General features: G+C 52.8%; 1 protein-coding gene across 7 annotated transcripts in view; it reads right to left on the bottom strand.

The window, feature by feature from the left end:
* The window catches only part of PLCB2 (phospholipase C beta 2), a 46200-nt gene that overhangs the window by 15448 nt on the left and 5142 nt on the right, over positions 1-25610 (bottom strand). For 4 of the 7 annotated variants that reach the window (XM_061999160.1, XM_061999164.1, XM_061999165.1 and 1 more), the window contains exons 1-13: positions 22151-22549; positions 19518-19595; positions 17249-17317; positions 8840-8980; positions 8316-8395; positions 7664-7717; positions 5137-5212; positions 4515-4615; positions 3718-3884; positions 3382-3528; positions 2841-2998; positions 1052-1134; positions 585-669 (exon numbers count right to left, since the gene is read on the bottom strand). In XM_061999160.1, the coding sequence (XP_061855144.1) occupies positions 585-669; positions 1052-1134; positions 2841-2998; positions 3382-3528; positions 3718-3884; positions 4515-4615; positions 5137-5212; positions 7664-7717; positions 8316-8395; positions 8840-8980; positions 17249-17317; positions 19518-19595; positions 22151-22234 (1323 nt within the window). In that variant the 5' untranslated portion in view covers positions 22235-22549. Of the gene's footprint in view, positions 1-584; positions 670-1051; positions 1135-2840; positions 2999-3381; positions 3529-3717; positions 3885-4514; positions 4616-5136; positions 5213-7663; positions 7718-8315; positions 8396-8839; positions 8981-17248; positions 17318-19517; positions 19596-22150; positions 22550-25610 lie in introns of those variants that run through there. The other 3 variants (XM_061999162.1, XM_061999163.1, XR_009819019.1) reach the window with 3 other exon arrangements.

Raw genomic sequence — 25610 nt, 5'->3', positions numbered from 1 at the left:
GCTGCCCCTCCACGATGTATCCCCAGGAGCTGCCCCTTGCCCTGCCCTGGATCTGTAGAGTGCTGCCCACTCACCAGGCAGCTGAGGCAGCAACGTGCAGGACATCACCAAAGCTGTCACTGCATCCACAAATGCACATCCTTGTACAAGCACACCAGAGCTTTGCTCAGCTATCCTGAGCACAAAGCATGTCCCTAATCTGCCCACCTGTGCCTGGGAGTATTCCAGGCTGAAGCAGGAATTGAGAAGCACTGCTAGGAAGAGCTGGCAAACAGATTTGAAACAGGCCTGTGTACAAACCCACCCTGACTCATCTTGGTACAACTTGGCTACCTGGAGTTCAGTTTCCAAATCCACTCAACTCAAGAGTTTTAAATAAGAGCAGAATGAGGCAAGTGCTCAGGAAAACCTCTGTGTCTGAGGGTCCCCCATCCCCTCCCCTGGCTGCTCACCCCTATGAACCAGGCTGATTGTCTACAGCATTGCTTCCCTTTCACTGTCCCTGTGTGTGGCATCTCCCAGCACCCAGAGTGACCAGTGTTTTCAGACAGCCCTTCCCACAGGGCCCCTTGCCCAGCTCTTACCGGGTACTTTTCCAGGGGCTCTGTCAGCAGCATCTCCCCAAAGATGCTCCGGCAGTACTCGGCCATCTTCGCCTGCTGCTTGGGCCTGAGGAACAGGGAGATCAGGCTGAAGAGGCAAATAGATGCCCAAATGCAGAGCTCAGCAGGAACAACCATCTTGAGATCCATGTACTCTACCCAGAAAAACACCTCTTGCCCTGTCTCAGACAGCTATGCACCCTCAAGTCCCTTCCCAGCCCCATGTCTCCATCCTCTGCCCTCCCGAGCTAAAAGGCTGCACTATTGTGGCCACTCTCACTCTGCAGCTCAAGGCTCAGCATTCAGCTGCTCACCTCCAGCTGCTTCAGAAATCTCAAGCAATGTTTCATTTCAGCTCAGGCACTCACCCACAACCCAGCAGCCCTTGCCTGTACACCTTCTGCTCTGGACAACACAGAACACAACTCTCCCAACCACTAGATACTCACGAGTCCACGTGGTTCTCAAAGGACAAGATGACAGGGTAGAGAGATGTTTTAAAAGCACTTTCTGCAATGGCCTCAATGGCATCCTAAATGAGAGACAATGCTGTGAGAAAGGAAGAGCACTCATCCACAGCAGACACACAGCTGACCTCCCCCTGACTCCAAATTGATCACTGGCAGGAGTTTCTCTTTAAACTCACTGGGACACTCAACTTCTCCCAGTAAGTGAGAAGTGTCATGTTCACATCCACCCAGATTTCCAGCTCCAGAGTACACAACATGCAGCTCAACAGCCTGCATAAGCCAGCAGCCCTGCATAAGCCAGCTGCCTGCATGAAAAGTGAAGCTGGAGATGCAAGCAGATGAGTTTGAAGTTGTGTTACACAGTTCAGTGTGCACATCAAGGAATGTGAAAGCATCCCACCAGAGGCAAGTCACTGCCACATGCACGTTAAACTGGGAGAGAAAGGTGTCTGCAGCACCATGTTCAACTGCTCCTGGACCTGTCCAACTTTGTGTCATGTCACCTGTTTATCAAATCCTTCTGCCTGGCAGCAAACTGGATGTTCAATAGGCAGCAGTGCTGATGCTTCAGGTGCAAACACCATGGCAACGTTCTCAGCATTAATCATGGAAGAAAACAATCCCCAAGTCCCTGTTAAAGTGCCACAAACTTTCCACTATTTTCTCTTCTGGTGCTGCTAACTGACAGAGTTAAAGGAGTGTCACTTGCTCCTCTGCAATTACAGTCCCCCAGGAGCCTGGTTCAGCCATGCCCTTAGCACTGGGGGTGGCTGCCACAACTGCTTGGACTTTGTATCACAGGAGCTGCAAGGCTCAGGGAAGGAGAAGCTACAGAAAAAGCTGGTGAAAGGCCACAGGCCAAGGTAGAAAAGGGAGAGAGGAGTGGAGGGAAAGGTCTGTGTATTATGTAAAACTCCAACCTGGGCACACACTGTGTGCAGAGCTTGTAATTTCCTTGAGGTACAGTCACGTGCTTCAGCAGAGCTCTGCATTACAGCAGCTACAGCTGTCATTACTCCTGCTGTGCAATGGGCAGCACTGGTGCTGTGGGACTGGGGAAACCACTGGCTCTGACTATGCAACACCTCTGAGCTCAAGGACTGGGCTGCCCCCATCCCCTGCAATATTTTAGCACTAGCCAAGTGAGAGAACAGGGAGCAAGAACAAACAGCTTTCCAAAGCATCTCGAGTGCCTCAGCCTGCTGGCAGCAGCTGTGCAAAGGAGTGCAGGGAAAGTCAGTGAGGCATTGATGTTTAACCTGCAAGCTGCTGTGAGTGCTGTGGTTAAAGGCTCAGTGTGAGCAGTGGCTTTGCACTGTGCTTCCCAGGCCCAGGAGCTGCATGCTCAGGGAAGGCAGCTGCCCAGCTGCTCCACTGGACACACTGCACACACTCAGGGAACCAGAAACTTCTCCTCCCAAGCCGCCCCTGAGGCTGAGCCACAGGAACTGCTGCAGACCAACCCCAGCACAAACTGCTTTTAACTGCTAGTGCTCCAAAAGCCATCTCGTTTGTTCTCTGACACTCAGCATCCTCCTGCCACGCAGCCCTGTGCCTGCAGCCCTGTGCCCCACCGGCTCCTGCCCCACTGCCTGCAGCTCCCTCCATTCATCTTCACCAGCCAAACCACCGGCCCTCCCACTGCCCCAAACAGCAGCCCGTTGCCGTTTGCCCGTGTTTCGTTCCACGTGCACATTCATCCCTCGCCATACCCCCCCCGCCCCCGCGCCCGGAGCTCCGGCAGAGCACGCGGGAACCCCTGGCACACCTTGAAGAGGATCTCGGTTGTCATGGTGAAGCCGTGGGTGATGATGGGCTCCTCGTCGGGGGGCCGGCCCTTCCAGCAGTCGAGCTCCACGCAGCGGCAGCCGGCCAGCAGCGCCTGCCGGTACATCTCGGGGGAGGAGAGCCCGGAGAACTGGCCGGCTGCGGGACGGGCGGGATGCCCAAACGGCACGGCTCTTACGCTGCCGAGCCCCTCGGGGTGCACCACAGCCCTCAGCCCTCCAAACCCCAGCGCTGATCGTATCAGCAGACAACTTGGCTTGGGAAAGCCCTTGGAGCTGCTGGAGCCCAGCCCCTGCCCTCCCCAGCACTGACCCCTCAGCACCTCAGCCCCAGGGCTTTGGGGTCCCTCCAGGGCTGGGCACTCCCTGGGCAGCCTGGCACAGGGCTGACACCCCTCTCAGGGAAACAGCTCAGCCTCCCCTGGGGCAGCTGCAGCCCCTTTCCCCTTGCTCTGTCACTCGTCACAGGGGAGAGGTGACCGAGCTGCCCACCCCCTGGGCCCAGGCAGACTCTGCCCATACCTGTTAAATAGGTGTTGTGTGAGGAATTGATGAAGTAGTGTGAGAGTGGCTGGGTCATGTCCTGGTACAGCAACAACTTATCCAGTGCTACCACATTGTTCTCGGGGCCACAGAGAAACCAAACCATCCCCTCTGGAGACAACTGCCCTGCACAGAAAACAGAGCTGTTAACAGCAAAACCCAAGGGCTGTGGCAGCTCTCCCCAGTGCACTGCAACACAGGGGCTGCGAGACCTGGGCCCATGCTCCCCTGGGAACGTCAGGGCAGCAGGAGGTGTGAGCCCCTCTGCTGCTCACACTGCCTCTGCAGCAAGGTTTGGGGCTGAACAAGACTCACCTCTCTGGATGTTAATGCCACTGGGCTCGTACTTCTCTATCAGGCTCTGCACCTGCTCAGGTTTGGCTGGTGGGAACAGGATGTCGTTGAGGCGAGAGTCTCGCTGCTTCTTGTTGATGAACTTTGCCAAGTGCTCTTTGGTCATGTAGGGCTTTGCTTTTAAATGGCTACAGTGAGAGAGTCACAGAGGTGTGAGGTCTCTGTACCCCCAGAAAGCCTCCTCACCAAAGACTGGTCCCTCCCTGGGTTGACACGGGCTGTCTGCCCTCCCCAGGCCCAAGGTTTCTGCTCTGTCTACATGGCTCCCTGTAAATGGCTCTTCCCACGGTGGCCTTCCTCTTCCTCACTAACTCCATGCTGGGAGGAGGTTGTGCTGAGGGCAGTGCAAAGGCCATTTTGAGCCTCAGAGCACAGGGAATTGCTGGCCCTGTGAAATCAAACCCATTTCAGAAGTCACAGATTCCCGGGGGGAAAAAAAGTCCCTGGTGAGGATGGATGACTGAGGCTGTGGGTGGCCTTGTCTGGAGCTACCCACAAGCCTTATCACATTAGCATGATGGAGTGTTGACCTGCAATTAAACCCTCCTGATTAAGGGTATTAATTGCCTCCCTGCAGCAGTGAGGTCTCATCCTTTTTCCTCAGGCTCTGAGTGAGAGTGTGAAGTGGCTGCACTGTTCTGTGACTGGTTTTTGCTAAGGCCTGAGACCAGACAAACCACAGAGCTGAGAATCCCCCTGCCCCTCCTCTTTGCCTCTGCTTTACCACGGAGATCAAGCTCAGCTGCAGGGAAACTCACTGAGAGGTAAATATCTCATCGATCTCAGGCCGTGGGCACAGATTCATGAGGAAGGTTTTATACACAGTCTCAGGGAAGTCCTCTGGGTTGATGGCATCATTCTGAGAAGCAATAAAGACATGTCAGTACCACAAAGCTGTGATGGCTTCCACCTCTCCATCAACAGCCACAGTCCAGCACTTCTGTGTGACAATGCAACTAAGTGGCTGGAACATCTGCCAGGCTGCTTAGGAAGGAACTGATGGAGTGGAGCAGCACCATAATCCCTCATTTCAGATCAGGGTTGTTTAAACTGTCCCTCAGTGCCTCCTGTGTGACAGTCTAAAGCCTGATGCAGTGGTAGGGGCTGTCAGGGGCCTGCACTGTAAGAAGCACCAAGTCAGATCTGTTGCTTCAAAGAGCAGTGAGACAGGCAGAAGGCGAGCTGCCTCTTGAGCCACACAGTGCAGTGGGGGATGATGCTGGCAGGCCTGCAGCTAAGGCATGGCAGCTACCTGTGAGGAAAAGGCTTCACACAGCAACTGAGAGCATCTGGACCGATGATTTTTTCATAGCCAAGGGCATCACAGTCAGGGTGGGCAACAAGATTACCCTCCAGCTAGCAAGAGACAGAAAGCCTTACCTTGCCCTTGGGAAGATGACAGGCACTTAATGCTGCTTCCACCCTCTTCCTGTCAGCAGGAAACATCTGAAAAATACTGACCAGGCAGAGAAAAGAGGAATCACCACAGTGCAGCAGGACTGAAGCCAGAAAGCCTGGGTTTGGGTGGCTGGGAGCTGCAGCCAGAGTGCAAGACACTCCAAATGCACAGCAAGGAGACCGACAAGAAGACTGTAAACATGAACCAGGGAAGAAAGTGTTTCTCCAAGGCAGTAATGGATGTACTGGGTCCTATAAACCCACAGTGGATTTTCAGAGTGCTGCCCTATTACACAAGTTCTACACTTCTGCTACAGACTCTCTAAGAGCCCTGTCACTAAACTGCACCAGCTTACCCTCAAAATCTTTCTCCCCTGCCCCTCTTGGAGGTGGCCCCTGTGGTCGTGTCTCGTGCCACAACGGCCCCAGGACAGGACTCCCAGCAGACCCCATCCCCTGCAGCTGCTGCCCTGGGCAAGGAGCAACTCGTGGTCAACATTCCATAAAAACCAAACTGACACTGTGCATGTTTGCTGCTTTGAGAGAAGGCAAAATGTTCTGGTTTCCATGAATCCAAGGAACAGGCTCGTTACACAGGCAAAGCAGCTGGTAAAATACATGATGGAAGCACAAAAGCCTGCTGCTGCACAAACCAAAGCCCACCTCCAATTCAGAAAGCTGGGCTGCAGGGCAGAATTCCCTTGGTCAAGCCTCCAGCTTAAGGCAGCCTCTTTGCTGCCCCAGGGAACTGTAACAAGAACTCAGCTCTCCCTGCTTTCAGCATATCCCAGTCAGCAGCAATGAGGTCTCTCTCCTCTGTGGATAAATTTAGATGTCAGCTCTATTAAGCTCCTGGCATCACAGCTGCTCACAGCCAAAAAGGGGAACAAAAAGTGCCAAATGTGTTGACAGGTGGAAAAGTGTTCAGTGGGAGCTGCAGCAGAGTTATGCAAACTCAGGGCATGTTGCTTCCCAAGCTGCCCTTTGCAAGGCAAAAACTGCAGCAGCCTTGTTGTGATTCAAAAGGGATTTAAATGTCCAAAGGGAAAGGCAGATGCTCAGTGGAATTTTCAGATGGGTTCAGACCTGGAGCTTTGAAATCCCTCCATCCCCCTGCACCTGGGCAGACTGAGCCTTCTTATGAACCTGGCTCATCATCTGCACTGTTTAATGGTCTCATGCTTTATTTTTACCACCCTGCAAGACAGACAGGCCAGGGCACTGAAGAGAAGCACAGCCTGTACCAGATATTTCTGTAGCTCCTTTCAGAAGCATGCTGAATGCAGGAGTGCTACCTTGCTTGCATTTTAAACATCAATCCCAAGTCCTCGTCCCTGGTGGGAGTTATTCATGAAGTGCCTCCACATTTTAGAAGCCCTTTGATGAACACACTGGTTTCTGACAGAATGAAATGCTGGTGGTTGGTGGTTTAGAAAACAAAGTACAAGAAATGCTTATTGTTGACTAATGATCAAGCATGCAGGAGCTCACTGAGGCAGCACAGACTCCCTCTGGAATGGTTCTGCAATGTCACACGCAGCTGGTGGCTGCTGATTGCTGGGGGTTGGCAACAGCCCCTCGAGATGCCACCACACAGCAGCAACTCAAAAGCAGAGAGCTCTGAAAGCTCCCAGCCAGCAGCCACAAATGCACCATCTGCAGGTCCTTGCTCTTCAAACAAAAGGTAATTTAGTACCCACAAGGGAGTTCAACAAGGCAGGGCAGCCTTTTGTCACTCATTCACCAGCTGAGGCAACACAGCGGAGCCACAGGATGGGCCACGGAGTGACTTTACTTGGAAAGACACCAAGTGGCACAAGATCAACTCCACATTCACACCATGCAGCATAGGGGAGAAATCATCCCAAACTCCCAGGCTGCTCTTGGTCCCAGCACAGTAGCCTTGGCTTACACTCCTGGCAGCCCTACCCTGATGCACAGAGCCAGCCTGAGCCAGCACTGCCACTGGCCCAGAGCCCTGCCCTCAAAAGCTGCCTCCCTCGTGCACTTCTGGAGCAGAGGCTGAGGGCAGCAGAGCTACACCAGTGGACAAGGGCTGTAATGGTCACAGGTGAAGAAAGGAGGCAAGTGAAAGCAAAGGACCTCTGCTTGAGGCTGGCTGGGCACTCCCATGGGAAGCCAAGCAAGCCCTGTGCCTCCTGCACCTTTGGACTCGGGTCTGCAAACCAACCTGTGATCAGAATGTTACCAGAGTTGCTTGGTTTTGTTGATTATTTCTTTGCAACAGCCAGGAAGGGAAATCTATGGCTGTTTAAGGCAGTTCCTTGCTGGAGATGAGGGCCACAAATCTCCTTTGCAGACCTAAACTATGCCCCAGGCACTTTCCTTGGGAGGAACGTGGGTGCAGCAGGAGCCCTTTCACGGCCTGATCTCCACCTCTTAGGTGCAGAAAGAACAGGCAGCTGAAGCCACTGGGCAACCATCCTCTCACTAGCTGCTTTGCCTTTAGCCTGACTGAACACACAGTAAGACAAATGTCCATACTCACTTCCTGACAGGGATCTTCCCCTCTGCATTGAGCTGCATCTTCAGCTTCACCAGGCTGTGGAAATAAAAAAGATGATGAAAATGCCCTTGTACAGTCTGGGGAGGTCCTGGGAGGCAAGGAGAGAGAAAAAACACACCACTGGGAAAGCTATCTAACAGTTATCTGGAAATCAAGGTCCTACAGATGGTCAACTTAACCTCAGAACCTGTTCCTGTTTCTTGGGAAGGAGAAACAGGCACGTTGCAAGAGCTTAGGTATCACAGAGATCCCTCTGAAGAGTCAGATACAGAGATAATAAGATTTCCTATTAGTTACCACTCTTCAGTGATCCCAGCTTTCCAACCAAACTACGGCAGAGCAGAGAGAAAGAGGCAGCACTTTGCTGGTGTGAGCACTGGGACTGTGCTGGGGGATACCCCTGGGGCTCAGAACTGCCTTTGGAAACGCCACAGGTCTGAGTGGCTCAGGTACTGCTGGGCCAGTCCCTTGTCACACAACACACGGCCCAACTACCAACCCCTCCAGTGCCCTGGGGCTCCTGAGCTGACACAGGCCTTGTTCAGGAGGCTGCCAAAGGACCTGGATGCTAAGCAGCCTTGCTTGCCAGCACACACAGGACAGCACAGGGCTGCCTCAGCTGCAGCAGACTCACATCTTCTCCAGGAAGGTGTAGCGAGCGGCGTTGTACGTCAGGGGGTTCCGAACGATGGCCATGATATCCTCAGCCCAGCTCTGGCAACAAACACACAAGGCACAGGCACTTGGAACTGCCCAGAGAAGTGCACAGCAAAAACATTTGAAGGGCAGGGACCTGTCTCGACACTCCTGGGCTCAAACCCCCAGCAACTGTGCCCTGGGCTTGGCTACGTCACCTTCCTAACGCCTGCTGAACCTTCTCCCCTGAGTCTTCTCAGCTGCCTGTTTATCCACACAAAGCACAAGGAGAGCAAAACTGACACACTAAATTTGCTCTCCTGGTCCTTCCCCATACAGGCCTGAAGGTTCTAGAACCATGGAGGTACCAGAACTTACTGGAACATAAGCCTGCTTGTTTCTAACCCTGCCAGTGACACTGACAGGGTTCAGGTTCCCTGTGTGCCCCTCTCCTCTCCTGCTCCCCATGCAATGCCCCAGTCCTTAGTTCCCCAGTGCCTCCCTGCCCTGAGGACTCAATACCTTGCCAACATTCTCCTTGTAGGACACAAAGTTATGGAAAGTGAGGTCCACCATGTCAGGGCCAGACACAATGGTCAGAGTCTTCAGCAGGAAGGTGCTCTGAGGGAAATCCAAGTTAAAAACCTCTCGGAGCTTCTGGCACTGCAAAAGAAGAAGAACAGATGGAGATGAGGGGAGAATGAGGCAAACTGTGCTTGCAGAAACCAGGACCCAATGCAAACATTGACTCAGATTCACAGCAGGCTTTTCAAGGGCTGTAGAACTGTGTAATGTGATCTCCCTTTCCTTGGCTTTCCTTTTTCAGCTTTACTCTCCAGCCTGCCTTACCTGGATCCTCCATGGAGGAAAGCTCTGACTAACACCACTGCACAAACATGCTGGTTTGGGCTGAAAAGCTACAAACTGGAGACTGCTCTTACAGCAATTCCCTCTGAAGCTTCAGCCTGAACCTGTAGACAAGCAGAGGAGTACTTGTCCTGCTCACAGCAGAGGCACAAAACCAGGTTATTGCAGACAGCCACCTGTCAAAACACACACTGAGAAGGTCTTTTAGGTTAGTGTGATACCTTTTGCTGCAACCTACCTCCACAAGAAAGATGTTGCTTGGGACCCAGGAGGTCTGCCACCTTTAGACCTGGGGAGATGGGCTCTGCCTCCCAGTCCCATTGTCCACAGGCTGGCGCTTGCTGCAAGTGGGTTTTTCCATAGCAGTTGCAGTATCCCCCAGCAATGGCTCACCAGAGACTTGTTTGGTTAAATGCAAGGCTCATCTGATTAGTCACACTTGGATTTCATCACCATAGGGAAGTATTAATAGAATCCCTTTAAATGATGTGGCATTTTCTGTGTGCCCATGTGAGGCCTCACTGAGCCCAAGGATCCCCCAGTCGGGCTGACCGTCGCTATTCAGAAGGAAAAGATAGAACTCCCGTGTCCTAGAAGGAAACCCTGGCAAATCCCCATCAAAGCCAACAGGGAGGCTGACAGAGCACCTGCTCCCTTGGAAACTGAGGGCAAAACTCATGGCTGAGGATCACAGGCCACTCTCAGGTGTGTAACTGGGATCCCAGCTTGGCCGTGTGCAGAAACTTCCAGTTCAGTGACTCCTTCAGCTGCTACTAACTGGAACCCATCTGAATCCTTGCGAGTTGAAGAAAACTCCCCAACCTGACTTCCATGGACCTCCTTTAGCCCAAGCCAGCTGTTTGCATCCCACTGGGATTCACACAAAGCAATTCCATTTAGGATTGGGCTGTAAGGGCAGCAACTGCAAAGCAGCTCAGCATCACACACACAGCTGCACACTCACACGAGGAACTCTGCAGAGGTTTTTCCAAAGTCCAGGAGCATGAGTGATTTTGACACACCTGCAGCACCTGTAGGACACACAGGGTGGGCTGGACTACAGCTCACCATCACCTGGCTTTTGTCTCACTTCATGAGAGCAGCCGTCTGCAGGGGGGATGAAGGCTGCATGCATTTGGAGGCAAGAAGGGGGAAAGCAGTCACTTCTGGCAACTAGGAAACTTCAGCAATGCCTCATTTTTGCTGTGTGAGCGATTTTCTGCAGCAGAAGTGAGCAGCACCCACAGACCCACCACGTCCTTCTCACCCTCACAGCAACTTCTTGCTGGGGCTTAACTTTTCATACAAGTGCCAAAGAGCCAGGATTTTGACTTCAGCTTCATCTTGCAAACCCACTGGCTTCTGTTCAGCTTCCTTAGCTCTGCTGCTGTAAATTAGATGAAGCTCAGACAATGGAGAACTTGTGGTTGAAGCTCAACTCGTTTCCTGTGTTTGTTATGGGAGACTCCTCCCAGCGCTTCCTCCGGCAGCCGCCCCGGCTCACGCCACGGCCCTCGGCAGAGCTGCTGCCCTCCCTGCCCTTGGCAGAGCTGCCAGCCCATGGCAGAGCTGCTGCCCTTCCAGCCCACGGCAGAGCTGCCAGCCCACAGCAGAGCTGCTGCCCTTCCAGCCCACGGCAGAGCTGCTGCCCTCCCTGCCCACACAGGCCCTGCGTGGGGGTGGCTGCTGCCCCATCACCTGCTCAGGAGCTGCTGTTCCTGGGGAGCTGTGCCACGCTTTACACGCCATGCCCTGCCCTTGATCAGGGGAGGACGCGGCTCCTCTCGCCCTGGCAGCCCCTCGCTGTGTTTTAGGAAGAAGAAAGGACGAGCCTGGCAGGGACTGAAACTGGGGCACGTTTTCCCAGCTCCTGGCTTCCCGCCTGGCCTTAAGCGGGTCCGTCACCGCTGCCTGCTGTGCACAGGGTGCTCTCCCTCCTGGGACACACACAGCCACGTCGGCGTGGCCCTGAGCAAAGCTGGGCAGAGAGGAGCAGAGACTGTGCCCCAGAGCACTGAGCCTGGCTCTTCCATAACCTCTGCTCCTTCAGCACCCTGTGCAGCAGCTTCACTGTGTGATCACTCAGTGGCAGGTTGCAGGTGGCCATCAAGGAAACGTAGGATGCTCCATGGAAAGCAGGAGGATCAGAGCAGCCATGCAAATCACAGCAAGGGAGCCACGCTCAGCACCTCACCCAAACACACATCACTCCTCATTTCCCTCAAATCCTCATCTGTACAAATCAGAGTCCAGAGAAAAGCAAATTCTCATGCAAACACAAACAAAGCCAGGCCTGGTGCTGCCACTCAGAGGGTCCCTGTGGCCCTGAGACGGGAAGCAGCGGGGACGGGCTCAGCACGCGGCGCCTGCAGCAGCACACCACGGCAACACATCTCTTTTGGAGAAGGAAAGTCATTTGGTTGTCAGGAGGGGGAGGGAGCACCAAGATCAACACATGCCTGGGGCTCTGCAGGTCAGCAGCACTGGGGCACGGGGCAGGGAGGGGAGGGCTGGCTGCCACAGCCTCCAGCAGCCCCTCTCTGCCAAACGAGGCAGAAGCCCCTGCCCAGATGAAGCACTCTCAGCTCTCCCTGCTGCCTTATCTGAAGGAAGCAGAAAATGCAGCAGCACAGAGATTCACAGGGCAGAGAGCAGCCCGTGGTGGTCTGGAATGGAGCAGGACCAGACTGTGAGGGGGGACACAGACTGTGGTGTGCCTCAGCAAGCTCTGTCCCAGAGCACACACTGCAGAGACACAGAGGCGGGAAAAGGGCCCAGGGTACTAAAAGGTTGGTTTTCAGATGGGACTGTTTCCTTGCATAGCCCCTGCCCCACCATTTGCAAACCCTTTAGAAAGCTCCCACCCACTTCAGCACATGCACATCCCAGTCTGGCTGCACCCTGGGATCACACTTCTGCCTGGAGGCCTGAACATCAGCCTTTGTTTAGCTCTGCCCTGAGCTCAGGCCTGGTGCCAAATCCCCACTGTAGCACCGAGATGATGCTCAGCCCCCAGAGCTGCTGCCTTCCCCCACCACTGACCACCCACAGCATGTTTAGAGGCCAGGGCTCAGCCCTCTGTGTGGCCCCCAGCACTCCTCGCTCCCCCTTCACCACCTCACAACGTGGCACACTGAATACCTTGGTATGATTCTTCTCCCTTGTACATGCTCAGTTCAGAGCCTGCAATCTCTGGGTGCAATAACAACAAAATGCAGAGGGGGATGAAGCTGTTTTATGACAGTAAGAAAAAGACAACTTCTGTTTTTATGACAGACTCTGCTCGTTCCAGCGCCAACGTTTGCTGACATGTCTAAACAACAGCTGAGATGAGCCCAGCAGCCTGGCCTGGAACATCATGTGTCTTGGTGCTATTACATTTTCTGTCAGTGTTCTGGGGTCTTGCTGCATCAGAACAAAACAAACCAGAGCAGCCATTACTGCTCCCTGTGACTCAAAGGAAAGCACAGACTTGCATTGTAAATGACATCTTGATCTGCTCCAGCACGCTGCTGAACTACCTTCAATAGCTTTTTATCTTGTCTCAATTATGTTCCAAGTCCCTGCTAATTCTTATCTTTGTTACTCTTGAACATGTGCCAGAGTTCATTCTGCCCCATCTCTCAAAAAGGGTTCCAGAGAGATAAATCACTGCAGAACACTCAGAGCTCTCAAAGAAAATAAAGCAAAGGGGGTGAGGAGGAGAAACCTGCACGTGTGTAGAAGAGGTCCCAGGAGCAGTGGAGGGCTGTGTGCATGGTGTGTGCCAGGGGCAGGGGGCCCAGACACAGAGGGAGCAGCCTCCCAAAGAGAGCACAGTGTCCTCCCCTTTCAGGCAGGTTCAGTTCGAGGAATCATTTCTTTCTTGGGCAAAGAGCAGCATCTCTTCTCCTTTGGAGGTGGCTCCTATTGCTGCTGACAAGTCCTTTGTGCAGTGCCACACTTGCTGTGCTGGCTGCCCACTCCCTATAGATGGGGGCTGGCAGGAGGGAGGTCCCTCAGACCCCGCCAGGGACAATACTGTGACCTGTTCTGGGAAGGGGGTGTGGATGACAGTCTTTCCAGAAGGGTTTTCTGTGTGGGTGCTTTGGTGTTGCTCTTCTCACTGTGCACACAGGCTACAATAAAAAAACCCAAATCTCTTGCTGAGCAGCAGGAAAGTAAAATCACTCAGCAGCCCCTGTACAAGCTATTAGCAAGGAGCCTTATTTCACCTACATCTGTACGAGAAGCTCAGGGCACGTGTCACCTCACCACAGCCAGAAAGAGCAGAGTCCCTTGCAGGGGAAAGCAATAGCACAGAGGGGCTCAGTGAAGCACTGTCCTTCCTTGTGAACTCCCAAACCAGAGCACAGGCTGTGGATTTGCCATGGTGTCACTGGCAAGGAAGAGGAGAGGAGGGGAAAAGGATGCTTCATTCGTTACTGGCACTACCCAAAGCTATTCCAACAGCTGGGATCAGTTTCCTTGCCTTTAATATCATCCACTAGCACCTTCTCCTCCACTTCTAGCCAATGACAAAGGGCCTGTTTTAGTTTCAGCAGCTGCACACAATCATGCCAAGCCATTATTTCCTGGCAAGGGAGGCAGCACCCTTTTCCACCCCCACCTCAACACATCTTTCTTGGCTTCACCAGCCAGTTTTCCATGTGCATGCCCCTCTGGAAGGAGGCAGATGTAGCCAGGTGGAAAAGGAACCAGCCTGGTGCATTTAATAACATGTTGTCATAGAAATGCCACAAAATGCTCTGCAACAGAAACAAGACTTATTTTAAATGGGTGTGTGAAAGGCAGAACTCAAAAAGCACTTGAGATTTTCACAGCAGAGGTTGTCACCAAGAGCCTCACTCCTGCCTGGTGAGAGTACTTCATAAATCACTTGCTGCTTGACCTTTGTTTCTTTGTAAGAAGTGAGCTGTAGCCAGTTCCCAAGGCTGAGAAATACTGTCCCTGGCCTGTTACAATGGCTCAAAGGCAACAGCTACACCAGCTCAGCCCACAGCCAGGGTGAGAGCTGTGGGGTAAGGACACAAGGGCTTCTGCACCTCCCTGTACCAGAGAGCCAGGCTAAAGTGCCTCAGCTTATGCCTGGGGCCAGCATCAGAGCAGGGCAAACTCTGATATTTCTCTGATTCATTCCTGCAGCTTCCAGCAATTTATGATTCAGCAGCTTCCTAAACCAGAGGCATTATCTTGCATTTAAGAACACTCTAGGGACGTTTCCTTCTTGTCCTGACTCCTCCATGCCTTGTGCAGCTCCCAGCAGCCACACGGCCTGTGCAACACCAGCACCTCCTTCTGCTGAGGCTCAGCCTCTGGCAAATCCCACTTGATGCACAGTGGGAGCAGCAGTAACTGCTTTGTGCTCACCTTCTCCATTCAACTCCTGATTTTACAGTGCAACTGCACAAAGCCCCCTATTTTGCCAGGCTACAGTCCCTGCCTGCCAGATGCTCTTCCCACAGCAGCCACGTCATACCTGTAGTTATCTTGCTGCTCCTTTCTACCTTTCCCAGTCCTAGTGTCATCTCACAGCAGACAAGGAATGCTCAGCATGATGGGTGCATTCAGGGTGTACAGTGGCATGATTTCACAGTTCCTTCATTACAACTCCTGTATAACACATTTTGGCTCAAACTCTGCTGAACACTGTTTGTACTTTATCTACCTTCACGATCTTGTTTCTGAGCAGCAGTGCTCAGCCTCTCACTACACACTGTTAGGGTATTTGTGTGTGTGCATTGCCTGATTTTTATCTGTGCTAAATTTTATCACTTATTAGATCATCCAGTTCATCAACAATTCAAGGCCCTTCTACAAATCACCCTCATTTTATCAGCCCACTAAGCTGGCACCGTGGCCAGGCTGCGTTGTCTCCATCCAGCACACGCAGCACGTCACAGACCCAGGGACTGACCTTGGTGGGAGTCTGCTGGTTCTCTCTCCTCTCAAAAGGCCTTTTTCTGATTCTCCAGCAGTAATTTCCCCAGACAAGGGTGTCCTCTCTTGTTCTGTTCAAGAGCCTTTGCTTGTGACAGGAACCACAGGCCCCTTTCCAATTGCATTGAAAAGCTTTAGAGCTAACAGTGGAACACAGCTTCTGCTTCCCCTCTTCTGCCTTCTGCTCCCCTGGTACTGCTCATCAGTTTCCTCATTCTTTTCTCAATCTTCTCTGTGCTTTTATTAAAATCTTTCAACAGGCCATTGTAGTTTGGTCATCCCAAAGCTGCACTCTGAATTACCTTTAAGAACCTGGGGCTGGTCTTGTTTCCAGAGCCATTCCTGGCTTGAGCAGGGGCTCTTCCCAGAAGGGTGCTGTTTGAGTAGAAATCCCTTCTGCACAGAGGCAGCTCTGACTCTGCTTGTGCCAGCATGTTCCTCCTGGTAGTCTCCAATGAGTCTCCCTTAACCAACTGCTGAAATCTAGGGCATCCTTCTCCAGCCTGCCTGTTGCCTGCCACCAGGATGTCCACCTGTGGCCTCAGTACTCACACCATCCATTTATAGTCTATAGCAAAGCTGAATTCATTTTGTAAGCTGCTGCTTGCTCCTGAAAGCTTAACACCTTAGAAAAAGCTTCTCATGCCTGTCCCTGAAGCTGCCCTTTTTGTTCCTGCCTCCTGGCCACACTGTAGCACCCAGCTCCATCGCCTCCAAATACTTCACTCTCTCAACACCACCTTCCAAGCCCATTTTTTCAGATGTTATTCCCACAAAACAAGTTGCAGACAAAGTTTGAGGTTTCCTGCAAACTCAAACATGTTTCATGCCAGGAAGGAGTTTCTCAGAGGGAATTATGATCCCTCAGAATCGTGCAAGGTGGGCACTGCTCCTGAGCTCTGCTGGGCTTTTAGCACCCACCTCATGGTCATTTGAGGAGCTGAGTAGACACTTCCAGGGCAGTATTAAGAAAACAGCCACACCACTCACACAGAGGGCTGCTTGGGTCTCTCAGCATATATTGCAAAATCCTGCCCTTCTGCAGTACTCTGGGAAGCACCCATCTTACCAGAAGGAGCCATTAGCACTGCTCCCTTGTTTCTCACTTACCAGCTTTACTTCCATTTCCTGCTTGTCTTCTCCATACATGGAAAAGTTAAACAGAAAAGACACCCAGACAAAAATCCTAACAAGGATAACTGTGCTGCAGGAAGTTCACATGATAACTGAAACCAAGAGCAAAGCCAAAAGCCTGTGCTCCCCTTAGCCTGGGCCCTGCAAACAGCCCACTGACAATTACTGGGGGGAAGAAGCACTAGTTTTTCTGAAACTGCATATTCTTCCCTTTAAAAGGAAAACAACCCCACCACACACTGCACTGGAATCTCACTCAAGTACAGGTCTGCAGCTGCCTTGACCTAGCCTGTGCATCATTGCTCAAGAGCAGCTCTGGTGACTCAATACAGAAACATCACAAGTGTCTTGTGGGACTTCCCAGAGCAGAGAATGTGAAGGTCAGGCCAAGCCCAGGGCTGGCAGACACAGGGCAGAGCACCCACTGCCCCACACACCGAGAGCTGCTCTGTGGGAGGGGAACTGGCCTGGTCCCAGATCTCTGGCATTTCCTTTCCAACAAGCTCATACACCACAGTCCTGAAGTGCCTGTCTTTTGGGTGCACAGAAGATCCCTGGGGAGTTCAGGGACAGGAGTAAAGACAGGACAAGAGGACAAGAGGAAATGGTCTCAAGCTGCCCCAGGGAGGTTGAGGCTGGAGCTGAGGCAGAGCTGTTTCCCTGAGAGGGGTGTCAGCCCCTGTGTCAGGCTGCCCAGCCCTGGAGGGATCCCAAAGCCCTGGAGCTGAGGTGCTGAGGGCTGTGGGTCAGTGCTGGGCTGGGCAGGGTGAGAACAGTGTTTCAACTCCAAGAGCTTCAAGGTCTTTTGCAACCAAAATGATTCTCTGCCCCTATGACAGCTTTTCTATATTTATGTGGCTGTGATGTAAGGAGACAAGGTCTTCTCCACCTTGTGACAGCAAGCCAGAGGGCACTGCCTCAGCTCATGCCAAGCCCCAGGCAGCTTTGCCTTGCCCATATGAACAACTGGCAGGAGTCAGCTGTGCTCACCTTGGGGATTTTGGCGAATCGCCCCACGCGGGTGTCTCGGATGCTGGTTATGTCCAGAATCTCCATTTCCTACAACACAACAAGGACAAGGGAGATGAGGAAAGAAATGCACTGTGGAGCCTTCCAGAAGCTGCAAAGCAGGTCTCAACCGTTGCCCTGCCCCTAGCTGCAGAGAACATGGGGTGCCAGGCCAAGCTGGAGGCTGGCTGCTGCAGAGCTGTGCCAGGGGGCTGCTGTGGGGCAAGGCCAGAGACTCAGTGCGGGTCACCATGAGAGGTCTGGAGAGAGAAACACTACCCCAGTTACAAGTCCATATGTTAACAGAGGCCAGAGTCTCCTGGCACTCATGTTCTCAGCCTGTTTCTCCCCACACACTCCCATCAGCCAGGGCTGCTGCCCACAGCTCACCCCCAGCAGCCCCTCAGCACGCCTGTTCTGCAGCAGTTCCCACAGGCTCAGCCCTGCCTGGGCAGCCCTCTGCACAGCCTCCCTGCTGGCCACTTTCCATGATTGTTGTTGTTTGCTCTTGTAATATGCAACCTGAGTTTCCTTCCTGTTACTAATGTCTCTGCTCACCACGGATCTGGAGAACAAATTACACCTGCTGCAGCAGAGAATACTCTTTCCCAAGATCCCAGTGAGGAGCACTGTGGATCCCATGTCTGCTGCCTGTATCCCCATTTGGCTGTCAAGGGGGATGGAAGCCCACTCCTTTCTAAATCCCTGGTGCAAAGGCAGTACATGTTCATGACAGGCAGGTCTTAAGAGGAGTCAACCAAAGATTAATAAGCCAGGTGAACTCAGGAAAGCTCTTGACCAGACCACACCACACTGTATCAGCCCCTCTCAGCCCTGGTTGCTGTGCTCATTCAGGAGCCTGCCCCAGCACCCTCTGACATCCTTGCCAGCTCACACTGTCTGCAGAGTCACTTGGAGAAGAGGGAAGATGCCAGACAAATGCTTCCCCAGGGATGTAAAATGGGCTGTTACTCCACTGCAGCTCTCAAATTTGTTGACAGTTTATTTTAGGTACCAATCAATGGCATTTTCCAGAAGCACGAGAGCCCTCCCAGGCTGGGCTCTCTCCTGTCAGCTCTGCTTCCTTACCCCAGCCCCCTTGCCCAGGTAATTAAATCCCTCATAGCACTAAACCAGGGAAATCTCACTTTTAATGTGTGACAACTCCCCTTGCCCCATTTTGTGAGCCTCCTCCTGTGCTCCCTCTTCCTGCTGTCTGCTGGAACTCTTACAGTACGATTCTACCAGCAGGAGTGGACCTTGAAAAGGGGATGAGAGTGGTGGAGATGGCAGAAAGGAGAGCACATCATCTAGAGGGATGTGACAGTCCAACCTCATGACACTGAGGCTACAGCTTGCCTTGCCCCCACTGGCACTGGGGCACAATCTTCTGAAAAGGCACAGCTCACCAAAACCATCAGGTCTCTTGGCCAGGGCACTGTGCAGGGCTACTGTCTCTGTCTCTTTATCTACCATGCCTCCTCAGCATCTAGGTCACAAGAAGGAAGTAGAGCTGAACCACAGCTCCCCACTGGAAAGCAGAAGTAAGCCCAGCCTTCCACCTCCAGTCAGCCAGATCTCCCCACTCCTCAACTGCTACTCATCAGCAAGGAACTGAATGCTCTTTCCTAAGTGTGCTGCCTCTGGCTCTCCTCAGCAGGCAGCATGCTGTGGCTTACCTCCAGCAGTGTGCACACACAGCCTGGCCTGAGGGGAGCAGGGCTCAGCCTCTGCAGCACTACACTCCTTATTTATCTTAAATTAAACCTGTTAACATACCAACAAGGCAGTTAATCCCAGCACAGGCTGCACAGGAGGCACACAGCAGCTGAAGCTGCATAGACTTCACTGCATGTATATAGCCAGTTTTCTTTCCAACTCCACTGCTGGATTGGCTGGGAGAATCCTTTGGCGTGCTGAGGAACTGGGATATCAATATTCCTGCTCTCTCTCAAGTCCCTTGAAGGACACCTAATGAACTTTGCAAGGCAGAAGATGTCAGTGTGATAAGCACAGAAGGGCCACACTCATCTCTCTGGCACGTTCACAGCTTCAATTCCTGCTCTTTTCTGGAACTCTGAAGACAGAAGTCTGCCACTGAACAAGCAGGAGACTAGCAGGGTCCTTTGTTGGGGGTTTCCTGCTAACTGGAATGAGTGTTTGCTGTCAAGCACAGAGCTCCTGTGGTGTTTCAGTCTTGCACAAACTCAAACTGGCTCTGTGGAGACCAGGCTGTGCTCTCAGCACTTACCTTATTCTGATGGGTCCAGTATAAGTAAAAGCCCTTTGGATCCACCCGAAGAATCACAGGAGAAGCATTTGCTGTTTCCTGGCAAAAAAAGGAAGAAATTATCACCTTAAATGACTCTGAGAATGTATCATGGGATGAGGTTCCCAGTTCAAATATAGACCAAGTGGGGTGAATCATCCTCTGAGATTTATGGAAATGAACCAGCTGATTTTACTGCATCTCCACAGCAACAGCACCAGGCTGTGGCTGCTCACGTCTGCCCAAGCCCTAGTCACACCTAACACTGCATGTAAATGCAATTGTTTCATCTGAACTGCCCTCCCTCCAAGGCACCTACTTGGTTCCACGAGCTCCAGAAGCAGCCTAGGCCACGTAGAGACAACCCAGGTGCTCATACTAGTTATCTGGCTCTCTTTTCAGAGTGGGCCTAGCCACGAGAGTTCAAGGAGTCCATCTAATACAGCAGAGGAATCTGCATTCAGTGGTGATTCTTAAACTCCATGGACTAGCTCTATACAGAGGATTAAGAAGCAGCTATTTAAACCCTCCCACTACAGGCACAGAATTAGATGAAACCCTTTGGGGCTGATCCTGAAGCCCATGCCACAGGAAAACCCTCCAGATCAGGAGCAAGGCACACCCTGCAGAGGACAGGCAGGCTGCTGTGAGGCTGGGCACATGCAGTTAAAGGCAACCTCACAGACATTTTCAAGACATCTCATGTGTGAGCCTGTGCTAAGAAGTGGTGTGAGCTCTCTGGAGACAGATGAAGGATGCACAATGCCTCTGCTCAGGTCCCAACCCCTTTGCCCATTCAGTCCAGGTGACTCCTGACCACACTCGACCTCTGGTGCCACAGAGACAGGATCAGCCATTTCTAGGAAGGCTTCAGATTCAATTCAGGAAGCTGAAATAGCAGCTACTGGGATGAAACCAGCCCCATTTGTTACTTGGCCTTGGGCTCTTCAGTCTGCTGTTGAATTCACACTTGAGAGTGTATTTCCAGAGACCTCCTTTGCCAGATTTGGTATTCTTCATCACAGTAAACTGCCCATGCCACAGTGCACTTTGTGTTCACCTTTTACTCCCTGCTTTCTGCCTGTACTGGAGACAACACTGATCTGCACAGCATCATGCCTGTGCTCCCAGAGCTCTTGGTTAGCTCCTTGAGCACATGGCCACAAGCCACAAAGGGCAGAAGAGGCACTGCAGTGCTACTGCTGAGTATTATGCCATGTTTCTAGATTAACCTTATCTCTTAAAAACCAGCTTTCTTGAAAGCAAGCTGAGGCTGCAATAAGGACCCCAGACAGCTGCCCTCCTGATGAGGGCCAGGGATGGCTGTGGGGTGCAGGTCGACTCTCCTATGGGTGGCTCGTGGCAGCACAGGAGATGGTCTGTCAGCCACTGCCTGCTGCCCACACCAAGGGATTCACAAGGAGGGGGAGGTGCAAATGCCTCCTGCAGGCAGTGGCCCTGCTGAAAAGAAAGGGAAGACTGTGTTTGCCATCATACCCTGGTATTGTCATCCTGTTTCTGTACAGGTGGTGGAATAACTGCCCAGTGATATCCCAACCTGTATTCCTCAGCAGCCATCCTTCTGTCAGCTCTATTACACTGCTCCCTCATCTCTCAGCACTGCTTATGCTGCACCCAAGTGCTCTGCCTCCCTCACACACACTGCCTTAGGACTTCAACCTCTGCCCCAGCTTTATGCCCACAGAAGTGAGCACTATTCCCTCCTGCATCGCTGCTGGAGGCTCCTTCTAACACATCTCACTTGCAATACCACATGAAGTGCTTCTCCCAGAGCCTGGTGAAGAACCATAACCTGGCCTGACCCCTGTTTTATCAGCACTCATGCTCAGTAGCAGACAATTCATACTTCAGGCAGAACAGAAGGGCAGCTCCTGTCCCCTTGCTCAGGTATGTGGGTATCAGGGGAAATACTCTTCAGCCTGCTCAGAGAGGACCACTACATCAAAGGAACTGCTGCTGTCCCACAGCACCAGAGTCTTTCAGAAGTCGTTCTTCCCATGACCAAGAAAGGCAGAGACTGCAAAGCAGGTATTTTGAAGCTACAAGAAGCCACTGAGCTGGAGAGAGAAGCAGCGTTTTGGAGCACAGAGCCCCAAGCCAGGCAGGCATGGAAGGACATGGCTCACCCCCTGATCCATTCCAGCAACAGGGCCATAAGGGGAAACAACTTGGAGCCCCATCTCCTCTGTATGTGCAGAGCAGAGAGAGTCCCCACACAGCTCTGGGGTAAATCCTACCCCTCACACACGTCTGAACACAGCGTGTGCCTCGCCCCAGGAGGCTCCCAGCACTGCCTGCCTTCCTGAGGGCTGGTCCACAACAGGGACAGGGCACTGGGGTGCTGCACCAGAGAAGCTGCACACACACACAGGCACACTCCACTCACTTCCATCCTCCACAATAACAAGAGGTGTGACAGCCACATCATCCCCCCAGTACGTATGCCCTTTGTTTTTAGCCCTCAGCTCTCCTCTCTCTTCCCAGTTCATCCCCCTCATCCAGCCACCACTCCCAGGTACAACACACAGCCTCCCATCCCCACCAACCCTGCCAGCACACACACAAGCCAGAGAAGCAAGAGCCCCAGTACTCACATCATCCCACTTGATGAAGCGCTCACCCTTGGACAGATACTCCTTCACCTCCGGGGGCTGCAGGACGGGGCTGAGCATTGACATTGTCCCACAGACGTGCTCCTCAGCCACCAGAAGCAAGAGCAGCTGCACAGTTTGCTCCTCCTTGGCCCCCTCTCCTCTATCTCTACCTCTCACATGGCAGGGCACTGTGCCACGGCCACCCTTGGCATAAGAAAGCGAGCAGCCTCTTCTATCTCAGCCCAGTTGAGGAGGGGCAGGGGCGGGCAGGGAGGCCAGATGAATCTGCATTGTAAATCAGCAGCTGTGTGAGCAGGCTGGGGAGCAGAGCCCAGGTCAGGCAGCGGGGCTGGGGCTGTGTGGGCAGGGGTCTCTCCAGGAGGGCCCCGCTCCCCGGGGCTCTGAGCACCCAGCTCACAGCACTTCCGCAGCTCAACTTCCTTAAATGTTCTTTGACGAAGTGCAGGCATTGCCAGCCAACACTCAAACTATTTCAGCAGATGTGGCTCCAGAACAGCTCAGGCTTTGGCTACAAGCAGACTGCCCCCTTCATGCAACAGCCCAAACATCACGTACAAGAAACCTCTTTGCTCTGCACAGACTCCACTGCTGGGGCCGCCTGCCACCCCGCTAGCAGAGCAGATGGGAATCCCACAGGGGGATGAAACACAACATTGCCAGGACTACCTAGGAACTGCAATATTATTTGGATTCACTTGGGGCTACCACAGATAGTGTGGGAACAGTGAGAGATGTGCAAGATGGGCATTAAGGTGATGGAGCTGCAGGGGAGTGACAAAGCAGAACAGAAGGGTAATGGAAAGAGGGCAAAAACGAGTCCCTGCTCTAGACCTTGGAGCAAAGGAACAAGATGTAGACAGCAGAAGAGGAAAGGAGCCTGGTGGCAGCTGTGCACTGGCTAACCAGGAGAGTGGCTTGGGAAAAGGACTGACACAAGCAAGGTTAATTTTAGAGGCAGAGCCTCACTACTAATTGCAATCAGAGATAACTGTGCTCCCCTTGCTGCAACAGGATTCCCACCACGTGGTGGGATTCCATCCTTGTGGGCTCCTATGATCCACACTCGTGGTACTGATCCCTTCTACAAGGCCAGAGCAGTTTCAGGACTGCTTAACCTTAATGTAGGGAGTGGCTGTGAAAAGAACAAAGAGCCTTGATGTTGCTCAGAGGAGCTGCAGGCTGCCTGTCCTCTGCACTAGAGGAAGGCCTTGGAGGTCACTGTTGTGAAGAAGCAAAAGGTGAGGTGAGCTTTGCCCTCTGGTACTGCCAGGAGCCCAGGGACTGCAGGTGAGACCAGGCACAGCTACTGGTTCCAGTGGCCCATCTGGTATCTGTTCCCGTAGCTCCAGGAGCCAGCTCTGCTCCCTGCCTCACAGGAAGGCTGTGTCTGCCCTGCATCCTCACACCTGGACATTCAACAGCTTTCTCTGTCCCATCAATAGGCTTACAGTAAGCAAGAATCCTGCCTCAGCTTTACTTGTTTTTTGCTCAAAGTCACTTTTCCCTAAGTGATAAAGACCCACCTGGACATGATCCTGTGCCCCTGATCTAGGCTGACCTGCTTCTGCAGGGGGCTGGACTGGATGAGCTCTAAAGGTCCCTTCCAACCCCACCATTCTATGTTTCTATGATTGCAAGAAAGCCAGGATCTGCAGAGCAGTGACCAAGCTGGCAGCCACACTGGGAGGCTGCAACACCAACTGCCAAGGTCCCTGCTTGCATAAAGCTGGTCAATACAGGCTGAAGCTCACTTCCTTTTGCATAACCCAGCCTCCTTATCTCTCATTTCACACTCCTTGCTCTATGTGGGAGCTTCTGTCCCTTGCACGAAGAGAGGGCTGATGGAACAGCGATAGAATAAAGCAGCAGTCCTGCCCTCTGCTGAGAGCTCTGATATCTGAGCAGGCAGAAGCAGCTGCACTTTCAGCAACATCCATTCCAAACGACCTTTATTCCCCCTGCAAGGCTCATCATCCAGTGTGTAACTCATCCTACATCTCTGCTCTGTGCCTCCTTTGCTTTCCTCCCTTACCTTTGCCACTGTGCATCCCACCACCCGCTCCTGGAGCTCTGATGTGCACGTGGACACATACATCCCTGTCCTCCCCGTGCAGCAGCCTCTCTCTCTCTCAGAGTGCCTGCAGTCAGCACGACCCTTCGCGGATTTTACAAGGCAGTCTGCAGTGACTTAAGTCATTGGCTGGTTGGCTCCCGAGTTGTAACAAGTTACGGGGTATCCTCAACCCCAACCTACGCCCAGCACACACAGCAGCGCTGCGAGACCGCCTGCAGTTAACGGCACGTTGCGGTGTGTGACGCTGCCCCCTAGCGATCAGCCACGGCGTGGCAGGCACAGCCCGCAGCGCTGCCTCCAGACGCCAGCAACGACCCACAGCTGAGCGCACCCGGCTTCAGCTGCTCTGCCCTCTGAGCCCTGGGGACCCCGAAAGGATCAGTGCTGCCATTAGAGCCACAAAAGCCAACATTTTCTCCGCAGTGCTGGAGGGGAGAACTGCTGTGTGTGTGTGCTGAGCATATCTTGTCCTACTTTGGGCCCAAACCACAAAGCCACAGATTGGCAACAGCTTTGTGCTGGCAGCGGGACTCTGCAGCTCGAGCTGCACAAGTCAGAGGACAGTGGCTATGGCACAGAAGCACAAGGGGCCACAGATGCCTCAACACCATAAAAGCAGTGAGGTCTCATGTAAAGAGAAATCCAAAACAACCGAAAACCATCTGACCAAGCACCAAGTCATGCTTGGGTCCATAATTAGTTGTTCACTGGGCAGGAATGGCTTATGCTTACAGCACTGATGGTTTCCCAGCTGGGTGATGCAAGCCAGGCTCACACACTAATTACACACCATATACACCACTGCAGTACAAAAGTCACTGCTGCACAGAGATGCTAGCAAAGAATGACACTTTCCAAGACAGGTCATTAACAGAAGAGGAAGAAGATGAAGAGCAGCAGCACAGCAGACAGCACGTGCCTGTCTCTGTTGGCTTGCAGTACCAAAGCAGCAGCAACAGGAAAGCAACTGTCTATCACATCTGGAGACATTCACAAGCTCTTCACAAGGCTAAGGACCACTTTCAGCCCCCACAAGTTTCTTACTAACATCCACCCACATCACTGAAGCTGATGCTGGAAAAGAATCATCCCAAAAGGCACGAGGGCTCCCCAGCCCACAGAAGCCATCGCATGACGACCATTTATACCAGGTGATACCCCAGCAACTGAAAAGGAAGCTGAACGTCTCCGAAGCCAAAAGGGCCAGATGTCAGGCACTGGCCTTTGGTAATCACCTGTGGGCTGGGCAGGGGTTTTCCATCAGATCACAAGGAGATGGTGAAACCTGTGTTTGTTCCCTTTTGCAGAGGGGTTTGCTCTAGTGACACTCCTGCTGCCCCCAGTACCGCTGAGCACGCGGGCAGG

The sequence above is a fragment of the Colius striatus genome, chromosome 7, assembly GCF_028858725.1.
Source record: "Colius striatus isolate bColStr4 chromosome 7, bColStr4.1.hap1, whole genome shotgun sequence".
Lineage (NCBI taxonomy): Eukaryota > Metazoa > Chordata > Aves > Coliiformes > Coliidae > Colius > Colius striatus.
Note: the sequence above shows the minus strand (reverse complement) of the source record. Positions and strands in the feature narration are given on the sequence as shown.